Source organism: Poecilia mexicana, unplaced genomic scaffold (assembly GCF_051168715.1).
Source record: "Poecilia mexicana isolate PSO_F unplaced genomic scaffold, ASM5116871v1 scaffold_15, whole genome shotgun sequence".
NCBI classification, from domain to species: Eukaryota; Metazoa; Chordata; class Actinopteri; order Cyprinodontiformes; family Poeciliidae; genus Poecilia; species Poecilia mexicana.
In genome coordinates this window covers 10,041,052-10,055,530 of record NW_028263384.1, presented here as the reverse complement: position 1 = coordinate 10,055,530, position 14,479 = coordinate 10,041,052, and the positions used below count along the sequence as shown (strand labels likewise).

The window sequence follows — 14,479 nt, the reverse complement described above, 5'->3', positions numbered from 1 at the left end:
CTTAATACATTTTCCCACCATTGCCCAGGCAAGTGACCATGTTCAAATCAAAGTTACACTCAATGCTTAGTAAAGCAAAAAAAGAAAAACTCTTCACTTCTTGTCTCTGTAAAAATATGGCGCGTACTACAAAGAAGCCACCAGGCCTCTAATTGTTAAAGTACTAAACTAAAGTAGTAGGCTGGTTTTTTTTTTTGACAATTCTAGAATTTTCTGCATTTTCCCTGTCAGTTTTGTAACATGGTTTTTCCTTTTCTTTTACATATTTACCCAGATTTAGAAGCTGATACAATCAAATTGAATACTTTTTCAAACTTTTCTAACTCACTCATATTGTCTACATAAGTTATTGACGACCAACTAAAAAGTCCCACCAATTCATGCCCCCACCATTACTTTAAAACGGCTAAAAATATACGTTTTATGGTTTTAACATATGGACAGAACACTTTTCACCCAGCTCTACACTCTTTTCTATTAAACACCCTTGAAAATGATGAATATTTTAAATGAGAAAATTGCTAGTCAGTTATGCTAATCATGCTTTTTCATATCTATGGTTGGTGTTTTGGTTGAAAAACATCAACCAAGATATTTTTCCACCAAACATGCGGTCCAGAGCGTTTAATCTCAGCAGCATTTCGAATTGCCGCCTTCCGGTCCTGGATTAGGCCACCCAGCCATCAACAATCTCCCACATCATTGGCATGTAGCTGATATTAGACGCAGGATAGCAGCCATATAATCCAGCATGAGGGGAATGAGAGCCACGGCAACAACATGTTGATAACATCTAAGAGGGTTTGAATCCTCAAGAGGGACAAATCCGTCTTTTAGAGCGCACCACGACAAGAGATCAAGAGGTCAGATATGCCTTCCTCCGCTTTGTTCTCATCCTGATCACAGCGTTAATGGCCTTGTCTTTTTTTTTTTCCCTCTCCGATGTCGGGCTCATCCCTCTTTTCATCTGTTCATCAATCTCTCTGTGTGTGGCTGCTCTCCGTGCCCTGACCTCTGGTTTTATCCATGTGAAAAATCACTTCTTATCTGCTCTCTGTGCCTCTCGCTTTTTCCTCACACTAATCTAGGGGGCTTATAGCAGGACTTGAGAGGACAAAGATATAAATATTCATGCCATAATTCAGGTCAGATGACTCGATACCAAAACAAAAGGAAGCCATCTCCATTTTGGAAGTGCTCCGTAACGTTTCTGAAGTTTTTCTTTTTTTTTTTACTCATATAGATCATCGATAGCTGATTTGAGGCCATGATGTATGACTTTCAAACTTTTACAATCTTCAGTGCAACATGTCTTGTACAATGTGGCAGGTGATATAAAGCGAGGGTAAGTGTTTATACTAAGATTTAGATTTACGGCCTGAACCCAAATTATTTCCGTGATGGTTGGGTTGGACTTCTGTGGCGTGTTTAATGAGCCTGCAATATGTACACAGAGAAAGCCAAGTAAGAACGCACAACATAAAGTTGTGTTAATCTACTCATTGTAGTGTAAATAGTTTAACATGTTGAGGAAGTATAGGAAGTGAGTAGGGTGCAGTATCAAGCAACAAAATGGAGCTGGAAGACGTTAAAAACTAAAATTAGGAGAAGTTACACTGCTTTCTTAAAATAACACATTGGATTTACTTCGGACTCGGGCCTGTAATTACAATAATCAGTCGGATTGGATCGGGTTTGGACACGAGGCCTATGAGCCGATCTAAACTCTAGTTTCCACCCTGAAAACTAAAAGCTTTGTTGAGGTCCAGTCTGGCTCTGAACGTCTGTGTAGACGTGTGCTCACCTCAATGATCTTACGAGCTTCCCGGTAGCGGCCGGTCTGAATGAAGGCGAAGAACAGATCATAAAGCATCATCATCTCTCCTCGCTCCTGGCTGACAAAGTCCATCACTAAATAAAATTTTAAAAGAGAGAGAGAGGAGGACAAGGAGGAGGAACATTAAAGAACTGGTCTTCAAATGGACAAAAAAAAAAACCCACCTGAGTGAAGTTGTCCCCAAACACCTTCTTCTAATTAAATGAAATGTGTGTCAATTTTTGTTTGTGTCTCTGTCATGTTAACGATATTAATGTTTCCAGAGTCCATCAGACAATCAAACAAAATATGCTCTCAATCATCTGTGCCAAGTTTCTGCTGGTTTGTACAGCAAAAGTTAAATTGTGTCGTTATAATTTTTAAGATTTATAAGGAAAGAAAAACTTTCCAGAGGTCACCAGAGATTAACCTCGAAAATCAAAATCATGTGTAGCATACTGCAGTTGATAGACACCAAATTTAACTGATTTTGTAAATGCTGGAGGCTGGTTGACCCTTAATGACCTCTGGAAAGTAAAATGACAGCAGCACAAACGATCATTTTTGCTGAACAGACATAGCACAAACGTTTGACGTAAATTTTGTTTAATTTGATGAAGGTGGGTGACGTCTTCACTCAGATCAACGACTCCAATCTTCCGGCACAAAAGACCTGCGTCCGGTTTTCTTCTGGATCAAGCGCAAACATTCCCAAACGTAAACCTGAGCTCTCCTCTTGTGAACTTGCTAAAGCCTTGTGCTCAGTGCTACAGGCTATCTCTGTCCAGCAGCTTCAGGACAGGCACCCCTCACACACTCACACTGACACACACACACGTTTTTAGTTATCCAAATGGAGCTGCACATTCAGCCAAATCCAAGGACATAAAGGTAATCCCTGCTCATTTTTTCCTCCGTCCATAAGGAGAGAGTGGTGCTTTGGGAGCTAAACAATGCTGAAGTGTAAATCAAGCATGGACAAGTTTGCACACAAGTTTCTGACTGCATTTAATTTCCAAGTGATAACTCTGATTTTCTATTTAAAACTGAAGAACTGTTTTACATCCTTCTCTCAAACTAAAGTCTGAAATTCAACCACAAATGTTGTTAAAGGTCATAGTAGGCCAATCTGATTGACATCTGTGGTTTCAACATATTTCCGTTCATTTAAAAGGCTGAGTTTTATTTACTATAAACCCACAGAACAAGTGAAAGGCGCTCAGTTTGTTCTTATACAGTCCTCAAACTGAGGGGGGAGGACTCGGTGTTTAATGTCGTAGAGTTTGGAGTGGGAATGAACTTAGCATTAAAGAGTTAGAGTTTGGCAGCGAGTTGTAATTCTGTTCTAGGTGTTGTAAAAGTTGCTTTGTTTTTAAGGGTGAGATGACCGCATTCATCACAAAAGTAAAAATGTGAAGAGGTGCTCCACCGCGCGGCCTCAACCTTTACGCACTCAGAGCCACTTGGACCCCAGCGGCACGTTGGACTTGACTTTTTCGCCTCGCCGCCGTGGAGGTATAAAGAGGCTGCTCTACATATGATTGGTTGAGTAGCTTCATCTTTGACCCTGGGCCAAATCTTTCTGACCTTCAGGGCCACTTGTGCTCTGCTGGATTCCCCAGCACCTGTTAACACACGTGTTCAATGCTACAGCTGAAAGAGCACTTTGGGCGCAAACACAACAACAATGTAACAGGTTAGAGTCAGGAAACTAAAGGAAGGGGCACACACTCCAACTCCATATGGGTTTTTTATTTACCAAGGTTATACGTCAGGGTTTGTTGAGTAAAATATAGTTTAGAGTATTAAAGGAGAGAAATGCGCCTCATTCATCAATATCCTGCATCTTTTTTAGTTAAACTCATTCAGGAGAAACTTTACCTTAGCTTAAGAAATAGGTTGTGTTGCAGCTGAAGTGAAAAGTCCAGATTTTCTCGTTTTTCACATGTTCAATGTTTAAACTTGAGGAAGCGCTACGCTTATTTTCTGCGTGCTCCTCATAGCGGATCATGTGCTCAGTGTACCTGGAAGAGGATCATGGACATGTGGAGGAGACAAGAAGGCTCAAGGACAAATACTAAAGAAAAAATAAGATTGGGATGAGAAGAGACATGAGGAAGCACGGATAAGTCAGTGCTCCAAGTCCAGCTACATAAAACTCATTTAGAGCCAGAGATGGTGCATAACCTTTTGTGAAAATACAACTTAAAGTTTGTTTAATGAATATCTACTATAGGAAATGGCATTTCTTTTAAACACCATTTTATTTCTGCTTTTAGGTTTTAAAACAAAGAAAAAACATAAAACATTTACAAAATTAGGATTGACACATTTTCTTCTCTGTGATGTTTGTGAAAAATTATTTAAACAAATAAAAAGCAATACTACTAATACTTGCGTCTTTCTATTGTGGAAATTTAAGGCAGGATTTATATTATGCAAACCCCCCGTTCCCACCTAAAAGCTGCTAAAGTTATTTTTTTTTTTATATCTAAATTTTAAGAGTTGTTGCTTCCACATTTTTTTAGTCAAATATCAAGAGCCATCGTGGAAGGTCCAAAGAGCCACTTGGGGCTCCGGAGCCGCAGGTTGCGGACCCTTTTTCTAGACACATGATGTGATTATTTGCTTACAGACTGAAACAGAGATTGTACCCAACGATGAACCAGACTTATGGAGGCCCACAGTTCTCCTTAGGCCATATTAGCTGTTTGTTTTAGATTTTTCCTTATAACAGCATTATGTCTGAGGTGTTGCATTAAAATACATCAACAGCTGTGTGTCCGTTAAATGCAGATGTTGTCTCTGAAGTTGACAAAACGATTTCATCAGCTCCCAAAATAGTCTAAAGGCAAAGGATTGTTGGTGTATATAAACAAAATGGAGAAACTTAAACGTTTTTTAAAGTCAGACAGAGTTTAGTTTCATTGATTTTTTTTTTTTGTGCCATTTCCAAAACGAATGAGTCGTCTCCTACTGAACGTAGCTAAAGATGAGAAGTCGGCGTTCTACCTTTTTGCAATAAATCTGTATCTCCTTTCTTCACCAGAGCAACGGTGATGTCATGGATGCGCGGCAGCTGGTTGTAGAGTTTGTGATACTCCAGCGCCGCTTCGAGAGCTCCGGACGGGTCATTGCTGCAGGCATGAAGACAAACACACACACACGCAGAGAGAGAGAGAGAGAGAAAGAAAAATGTGAAAATGAGTTCATCCAATCATTCATGTACAGAGCGGTGTCAGTGGAGAATAAAGAGCGTATCATGGGGCGTTAACCTCGTGCCCTCCCATTCAAGCACAATGACCTGCCTCGACAATACAGGCCCTTTGAATTCATGACAGCACAACTGCGGGGCGACGAGGCCTTTTGGCCTCAATACATCATTCCCACACAACCACGTGTGCTCTCACACACACCTGTCCTGGTGGGGCTAATGACTCTACGGACAGGCTTTTAGAGGTGAAGCAATACAGCCGATAAAAGGACTCCGCTGACCTTTACCCTCTCCGCACAGCCTCCAACTTTCCCTTCTTTGTCCACCCAAAACCTCCTCAACCTTCCCTCATCCCTTACTTCCCTTTTTCTCCCAACCTTCACACTTCCTTTCTGACTTCTCTTTCTCGCCATCATCTTTCTGATTTCACGCTGTCAGCTCTCAGCACCGACTCTGACCTGAACCCCCCCCATCGGCCCCCCCACAACCCCTCGCTCAAGCAATTTAGCTCAAATATGGCAACAACATTAGAGACCCCCACTCTGCCTTTCACACCTCGCGCCCTTCTTCTCATGACATCCTCTCTCGTAGCCGGTCTTCCTCGCAGCAAACAAAAGCGGCGCGCCGAGGGGAGGACTCACTCCTGATGGAGGGATAACGAGAGAAGAAGAGAGGAAGTGCGCGAGAGACCACTTCAATCCCCTCTATTGTGACAGCGCTGCCATCAATCTGCTGATTGGGTAATTACCATGTCAATCACGCAGAGGTCAAAGCAGATAGGGCACTCGTAGAGAGAGAGGGGAGGCAGAGGGGAGGACTGACTGAGCAGAAACACAAGAGTGAGCGTTGGGCTGAGAGCAAACAGGTGTAATTTCTGAAGTGTTTTCTTCTCTAATCAATCAGAGAAGCGGAGATGCAAAAACACGCCCTGAAACGACCAACAACACCGGAGGGGGGCAAACAGGAAACATTTGACCTTGGCACTGGCTTCTGTGTGGCGGGAGTGGATGGAGGTGGTGAGGCGGGCGGGGGCGATGATTGGGACGGAAAGGCAAAGAGGAGCGCTAATTGAAATGAAGAGGCACAACATTATTCAGCTGCGCCAGTCAAGAGGCTGTTTAACCGCACAACAGTCTGATTGAACGGCGCAGAAGAGGGACAAAGAGACTTTGGGGAAACGAGAGGAGGAGCGGGCGAGAGGGACGAGAGTCAAACATGCTATAAGGTTCGTTGTGTGAGGATCTAATGAGGTCGTTTCATACCTGCACATACTCGACTGTACACAAATATGAAAGATGTGTTAAATATCTAAAAATAAACCCATCTTTTATTGCTTTAAACTATAAGTACCCATATAAATCCTTAATAACCAAGTATTTCTTTAGAGCTTTAGAGTTTCTCCTAATTATCCATATGAACCGACAGATTCCCATTTCTTTCACCACTGGGTGTTTTAACTACTTCTCATTATACAACAGAAGTAGGCGGTGGCAGAAACAAAATATCCAACACTCAGTTTTAGGGAACTGAAATGCTGTTCATGTTGGCGACACCATGTCTTCATAAGTACCATTTGAGGACAAAAACAAGTCTTTTTCTGTCCTATTATAAGCATAAACGGGTGAAGTTTGATAAAACCAACCAGGACTTTAACTGGAACCGTTGCTTTGGTCAGACGAGAATAACACTGAGTGTTTCAGCAATAAATAAATACTCTTTGTAGGTTTTGCATGAAGCAAAAGAGGAATGCATGTTAAAGTACTGATGCTCACTGTTGGGTACGGTGGAGGCTCTTTAATGCTGTGGGTCTGTTTCTCTTCCACCAGCCACAGGAACCCCGTTAGTCCTAATTCAAACTTTCCAGTTCCCTCAACTGATCACTTGACTGTGACGCCATTAGAAGTTAATTTCATGTCTTGTTCCAAATCCATGTATTTTATAACCCAGAACATAAATGGAGCAGGACCAAAGAAAAGAATGGCACACTACGGGTCTTCAGGTGTTTATCTTGGAAGTATTGGGATCATTTGCACACCTGATCTCTCAGATAACATAAGGACACCAAACCTGATGGACTGATAGGAAAATCACTCTTTTCTATTTCAGTTCTTCTCTTCTGAGTAAACTGCATGCAAACCTGAACATCATTGCCTCTATAAATCAGTATCTCTGAGTGAAATACTGTAATTCAACTGAAAAAACATGGCTGCTCTTCAGGAAGGCCAAAGAAACTCAAGTTCACGGACGTGCACAGGAAGATTAAGAACTTCAGAGAGCACGGTCACATTGACTCTTTGAAATAGCTCACAATCTAAAAAATAAATAAACCTGGTGGCCTTAGCCGGTAAAATGAAAATGAATCACAAGTTGGTTTTTCAACAAGATAATCCAGAATATATGTTGAAATCAAAACAGAAATCACAGGAATGGTCAAGTTTATCTACAAGCCTACAAAATATCACAGAAGGTAAGTCCTTTTCTGCTGGCAAAACCAGTTTGTACAATTCTAATACTACCGATTTTGTTAAAATGTTTATGTATGCGAGTTTCTTTTCTCAAACCAAGTAAATATTCACAAATGAAAGGTCAGTCTACGCTGCTGACGAATTTAAGGATTTTTACACAAGAGTGCCAACAGGCATGTCCAATCGATCCGTCCCATCTTTTATACATTAAACACTTTCTCATAATCCCTTCCTCCTAATGAGGGATTTTAAAAATCTGTAGCAAAAAAAAAAAGAAAAAAAAAAGGGGGGGGCCTGGCGTTGCAATTACACCCCATCTCTCCGCCCGCTGATCCACCCCCTAAAAAGAGCTAAAGATGTTGAAAGATGGATAATTTCCCTCTAGGTACAATTTAACTGTCACTTTGCGTTGCCATTTAGTGTGGCACACAGCCCTGTTAATGTCCCCAACTTTGCATGTCAGACACTTTCCAGCCAATTAAGCCCTGAAAAAAAATAACGAGCGCTTTGCTCAGTGGAAACCTGAAGGATGAGACAAGGAGGCTCATTTTGACTTATTTCACCGCCCTCCCCTCCCCTCTCCTCTTTTTCTTTGCCTCCGTCCCGTTCCTTTGTTTACGGGAGATGGGCAGGCCTGTTATCAAGCCACTGTCCTCCAGAACGAGGTGTCTGTGTCTCGAGACGCAAATGAGAGTGCGATCATGACACGACTAGCCTGCAGTTAAATGTGGGCTAGAATGGCACTTACTTATTACTGACATTATTCCCGTCCTTAACAGGTGATTTTGTGTAAAAAGGGTGAAAGCTGTGGTCGCACAAAGGCAGGTGAACATTTTTCAAAGTTGATGTGGCAACATGGTATTTAGCGGTCCAGTCAATTCCACATCCAGCCGACAAACAGGAACATTAGGTGTCAGCCTAACATGAAAGTTATTTCATTTTAACCAACCATAACCTGTTATTTCAGAGCATTTCTGATCTCTATCTTTATACAGGCAGGGAGCCAGCTTCCAGAAATCCCCAAACATGAGATGGATTTATGCTTAAATCTAAAAATATGACTAGCTCTGTTGTAAGTGACACAGATACCAGCATATAGGCAATCATGTTTAGGTATGGCTTTGATTCAAAAGTACAGCAAGTATAAAATAAAGAGTAGAAAGACAAACATTTTGCTTTTTACTCAGTTTTTTTAAAGTAGCACAGTTTAGGACTATTAAAAAAAATCTCTCTGCACTTTGAATTAAACTCTAAATTTCAACAATGCCTCGCACTCGCAACAAACACCTGTGCTTGGATGCAAGGAGTTGAAAAGTATCTGTAGCAGGAAGCAAATGATAATGTAAAGAAAATACACAAATGGCTTGCCATATCCATGCTACTGGATTCGACATTTGGATTTTCCATTTCTATCACTCTTTGTCCTCTGAACCTGGTTGATTTTACACAAGCGAGTAGGTTGTCAATTATTACAAACCATTTTTGCATGTACTTTGTGTGGAGTGTCTTAGTGACTAAATTAACTTCATTCTCTCATGGCAGACAAAGCAAATAAAATATTGTGAATAAAAGTTGACATTACATGTTATTCTCCATCCGTTTCATGCAAATAATGTCTTTACAGGCACAGTGTAATGTGAGAGCAATGTAATGTAATGTTAGGTCTTCGTCATGTTGATTTCCACAATAACACCACTGCAAAATCTTTAAAAAATAATAATAATAAATACTTAGTAAACCAATTGTGCAAAGTGAAACTGGATGACTTCATTCAAGTTTATTTTTTTAATCATTGGGAAACCAATGAAGTTGCAATGTAAGGATTTTGCTTTTGCTCAATTTAAATTTGCTCAGTTATTTGTGATTGCTTTTTATCTTACTAATAAAGAAACTAATGCTTTTTCACTCCTAAGGAACAACATTTTCTGAAATTTTTCCTACGTGTGTTAGTGAGAAAAGCTGACTAACTTTACGCAAAAACAGAAAGCAAATATTCTGCACTTCATAACCAGCTTAAATAATAAATATTGTAATCTATATCTTTCGTATCACAAGGTAAATTACTGAAGAGCAAAACATGTCTTTCAACGTGTTCTGCATTGTTCATCCATCCATTCTTTATCCGAGTCTCTGTTATTTGTATAAAAAGAAAGAAAAAAAAATAAATCACTTGCCTCCATTTAGACACTCTGTTTCCATTTGTTCTTTTAGGCCTAAGCTTTGGAAGTAAATTAGGCTTTTTCTGTGAGCCGCTCATCTCTTTTCAGCTCTGCGCCCGCCTCCTCGTGCTCCATCATCCCACTACTGCCTTATCATATGCGTCCTGCCAGCTCTTCACTTTGTTGGACTCATTAGCATTTACTGTCGCTAATCACTTCCTCAAGGATGGCAATCGGAGCTAGCTGCCAACTAGCGCGGTGGCAGGTTAGCACACACAATACTGCGCGGACGGGCGTGAAGGCTAACGGGGCGGCGCGTGTGATGGGCTGTCAAGGGCTAATCTGGCGGAGAAGTGTTCATTAAGTCATTAGCGCTGACGCAGCGATGAGATGGGTGCAGGCGGGAATGATGCCTGCTTTGTCCTCTTTTATCACTTTTCTCCATCCCCTCCTCCCACCACCAGCGTCTGTTTGTCCGCTGACTGACGGAATGAAGAGGTGGGGACGAGAACGTGAAGATAAAAAGGGAAGAGAGCAACACTACGGATTCAACCGGGCTGTAAAAGTCAAGTGTTGTGCTGCTTGAACCTGCCCTGAAGACTGACTGAACCGCTTACTGTTTTCTTTTTTACAATCCTGAAAATTTCACACTTAAAACTGAGCTTTAGAAAGAGGATACATATAGTAGTCTGAAAGTATTCTCTCTGAAATTGAAATTATTAGTGACGTGGACTTAGATGCAACAGAGTTGAAGATGATAAAGTGTATGAAACTGGCTAGCCGTAACATTTTCACAAATTATAGTGCAGTCCTGTAACAAATAAAAATGAAAAAAACAAAACAAAAAACAAATAAACTAAAAGATAAAGAAGTTAATTAAATAAATATTATAAAAGTATGTTGGAATAATAAACAAAAGGTGTTTTAAGATCTACATCAGGTAAGCATGAATCCTGTAGAGACTTTCATGGTACAATGACTGATATCAGTTATTGGCAAGATGCTCCATCCATCCATCCATCCATCTTCTTTACACCCTTGTCCCTCAGTGGGGTCGGGAGGGGTGCTGGTGCCTATCTCCAGCTAACGTTCCGGGGGGGGAGGTACACCCTGGACAGGTCGTCAGTCTGTCGCAGGGCAACACAGAGACACACAACCATACACACACTCACATCTAGGGACAATTTAGAGAAACCAATTGACCTGACAGTCATGGTTTTGGACTGTGGGAGGAAACCAGAGTACCCGGAGAAAACCCATGCATGCACAGGGAGAACATGCAAACTCCATGCAGAAAGACCGGGGCTGGAAATCGAACCCAGAACCTTCTTGCTGCAAGCCAACAGCTCTACCATCTCTACCATTGGCAAGATGTTGTAGGAAATAATTGAACCCTATTTTTAAGCCATTTCATTTTAAATACACACACATGCTAAAGGTAATTGTATTCTTTTGCATGTAACATTACAAAACAGCAAGTTTTCAATCACCTAAATGTACAATCGTCAGCCAGAGTTAGATGATTTTAAAAGGTTTAATGTATTAGAGTGAATTTATTTCCATTAGCTCTGGAGTTTCCCTTCTTTTGTATATTAGTATCCTTATAACTAATTTCTTCAACTAGAAAGATAACTAAAGCGAATGTATTTCTACAAAAAAAAGAAGAAAATTAAAAGCCAAAGAGAGAAGCAATAAATGAAAGTGCAGTACAATTACACTTTCAGACATAATGAAATGTAATTTACGATCTGGCTGTACTCAAAAAGTCAAATGAATATGAATTTAGGCTCTAAAGGTTGTAAAACCATGTATAAGCCTAGGATGTTTTAGTTATTTTGATGCAGTTAAGCAAAAATATAGAATGAAACGCCTCCAGATAGTGGTATGTTTAGAATATTGTTCCTTGCAGCCATTCTGTGCTCTACAGAGTCACAAATCTACCTAAGCTGATATTAGCAGGAAATATTTCCAATGCATAAAACTGGTTTGTCATGTAAGCTATAGGGAAGAGTAGGTGAATATTCCCGGCCATCTGACCAGCAGTGTGCAGCAACAGGTGAGTGGAGGCGGAGCTTGGTATTGTTAAGCGAAATTGCTGGTTGCTAACACTTTTTGGAATCCGATTAAAATAAAATAACTAAACCAGTCTTTACCAACCCAACTAAAAGGATTTGATTCCACAAAGTTGTGCAAGCCAAATGCCAAAGGTGTATAAATACATAAATAGTTACTATGAGCTATTCCAGTTTTTTCCCTTTTCTTCTCAAAGCTAATAAAGGAAAGCTGTACAGATGTGGATTTGCCTCATGGACGAGGCCCTCCTAGAAACCTACACACCAACCAACACCTCGCTGATTATGACCGGATACAGGCAGCCATCTTGTTCTCTCGTGTTCATTAGTGTGTTTACTGCAGTATCAGCTGGAGGAAGTACAACTGGCACTTGATTTGGGAGCACCGGCTGGCGGTAAGCTGCTGTGTGTTCATGCTTGTGTTTTGGCTGCCGTTGATGACCCAGGAGTAAATTAGCCCGCTAATCTCGCGGAGGCAGTGATTATCGTCGTGAACCTGGAAGCTCTGTTTGTGCCGGAGAACGGAGTCAAAGCAACACAAACAGCAGCAGCAGGGGAGCTACCTTCTGCACGTGTGTGTGTGTGTGTGTGTGTGTGTGTGTGTGTGTGTGTGTGTGTGTGTGTGTGTGTGTGTGTGTGTGTATAAACATCGTTTCCAAAGGTCTACCTCATGTGCAGCAACGCACATGATGATAAACTGTATGAAAGGATGTGGACAGTGTGTGTGATGTCTATAGTAAATCCACCAATTAAGTGGCCTGTGCATAATTAGCATGCTAATGAGCTGATCTAGGTAAAAGCTGCTCGCACAAAAACGTGCAAGATACACAAGCTGAATAGAGTTGAAAGGTGAGAGACTCTGAACTGAATGTTTGCTAATATTTACATTAGGAGAAAAAGCTTTGGTGGAACCGGAGGCATGGTGATTGGTGTCGAGGATTTTAAGTTTTAAAACTATTCAAAATGTTTTGTGTAGATGCACCAAGCATGATGTTCCTATAGTTTGCAGGTTTCCTTCCAGGTCTCTCCTGCAGCTTACAGACATATTCTAATTTTTATTCTTTAAGGGTCATAACAAAATTGTAAAGGAACTGAACTTATATAGCGCTTTTCCAATCACTTTTAGTTTATTACATATTTTTTGCTAGAGCACATGAATTAAAATAATTGTTATAAAAAACTGTGGTATCGCATTTCTATCTATACCATACTCTTAGTGAACTATGAGAAAGCATTTTTTTATTATTATTATTTTAAAGAAATCGATTGTGTTTTATATTTCTGGTGTAAATTCTGTGAACATTGTCACACCACAAACACTTAAATATCAAAGGATGGCCATAAGTGTTCAGGAGATCAAGTGTGGTGAAGGCTGTAGAGGTTGCAGCTGGCGCATCCTCACATAAACAAAAGCCTGGCTTCAAAACACAAACGAACACCAACATAAATGAGCAATTTCCACATCCTCTCCCTTTCTGAATCGCTGACCCGGACTACAACCTCGGCTATGATCATAGGGAGGGATGAGTGACTCATTGAGATACACATATACGCGCACACACCTGGCAAGAGGCTTTGGCAGATGAGGAAACGGATCTGAAAACAAACATGAGCTTGTTGGCTGTTTAGCGGACTAACCCGAGCCACAAAACCACAACGAGCATCTGGTGTTTCTGAGCTTCATCTGGCAAACCCAGAGTTTGCTTTTTAGAGGTTTGTGATGATGTTTGCGTTACCTCTGCAAGTAAGACGTGACCACGGGCGAGCAGAGGTTGGCGGTGGGCTTGGCCAGTCCCAGGGAGAAGATGGTGTCCTGCAGCCGGCGGACCGTGGGGATGCCGCCCTTGGTCGCCACGGCGTTCAGCATGTGGAAGATGTAGGTGATGTGGATGTCGTTCAGCATCACGTCCTTCTCCTTCATCTCCTTCAGGATGTCCACTGCCTCTGGAGGAGGAAGAAGGAGAATTGCTTTGCTCAGCATTAAAAAAAAAAAAAAAAAAAAAAGAGCAGTGACCTGAGAGTGGCTTACAGGTAAAGGAGAGAAGGGACAAACACAAAGAAAGGAAGTCAAGGAGAGGGTGAGACGAGGAGAGAGGTGGCAAGAGGTGGGCATAGATTGGTTTGGGTGTGTGGATGCGATAAAAGGCTGCTTTAGCTAATTCCATGTGGGGAAAACAAACCCATATTAAAACAGCATTTTGCGCCCAGCGGGGATGCAAATCCTACCCCGTATAATGCCAACTCTCTGCTAATTACTACTTGCAGTTTTCTAAACGAGACTACAATTACCGGACCCCTACAATGGAGGCCAGCTTTTTGCCGTGGCCATGTGGAAAGCACTTGGGGGGCTAAATTATAGGTATGTGGCGAGAAGGGCCCGCTGTGGCCCCGATAGGACCTTGGTGAGCGGGGCTGAGGGGTGGATCGGTTCGGTCAAGTCTCGCTGGTAATGGAGGGCTTTTTACTGGGCCAGGCGCCCATCTGGCCGCCACAAGGGGCTAAATGGTGTAGAGGGAGTGAGTGTGTATGTGCGTTAACAGGGTAAAGTAATTAAGATGCGTTTACTGTCTATTTAGACAGCTGCTAATGGGCTGTCAGTGATACAGCCGCTCTCCACCACAGATACTAATCTATACAGCGAGACCAATAACGAGGAGGAGATGGATAGACGGAGACACGCTGAATATATTTGAATAATCTGCTTTAAGCCTCAAATTGCAGGGTTCTTTTGGTATTGCGCTTAGAATATATTC

The 14,479-nt window shown here is 41.5% G+C and overlaps 1 protein-coding gene across 1 annotated transcript in view; it reads right to left on the bottom strand.

The window, feature by feature from the left end:
• The window catches only part of lrpprc (leucine-rich pentatricopeptide repeat containing), a 64,650-nt gene that overhangs the window by 23,143 nt on the left and 27,028 nt on the right, over window positions 1-14,479 (bottom strand). Inside the window, exons 23-25 of the mRNA XM_014975862.2 lie at window positions 13,463-13,670; window positions 4,829-4,953; window positions 1,805-1,911 (exon numbers count right to left, since the gene is read on the bottom strand). Of these exons, the coding sequence (XP_014831348.2) occupies window positions 1,805-1,911; window positions 4,829-4,953; window positions 13,463-13,670 (440 nt within the window). The remainder of the gene's footprint in view (window positions 1-1,804; window positions 1,912-4,828; window positions 4,954-13,462; window positions 13,671-14,479) is intronic.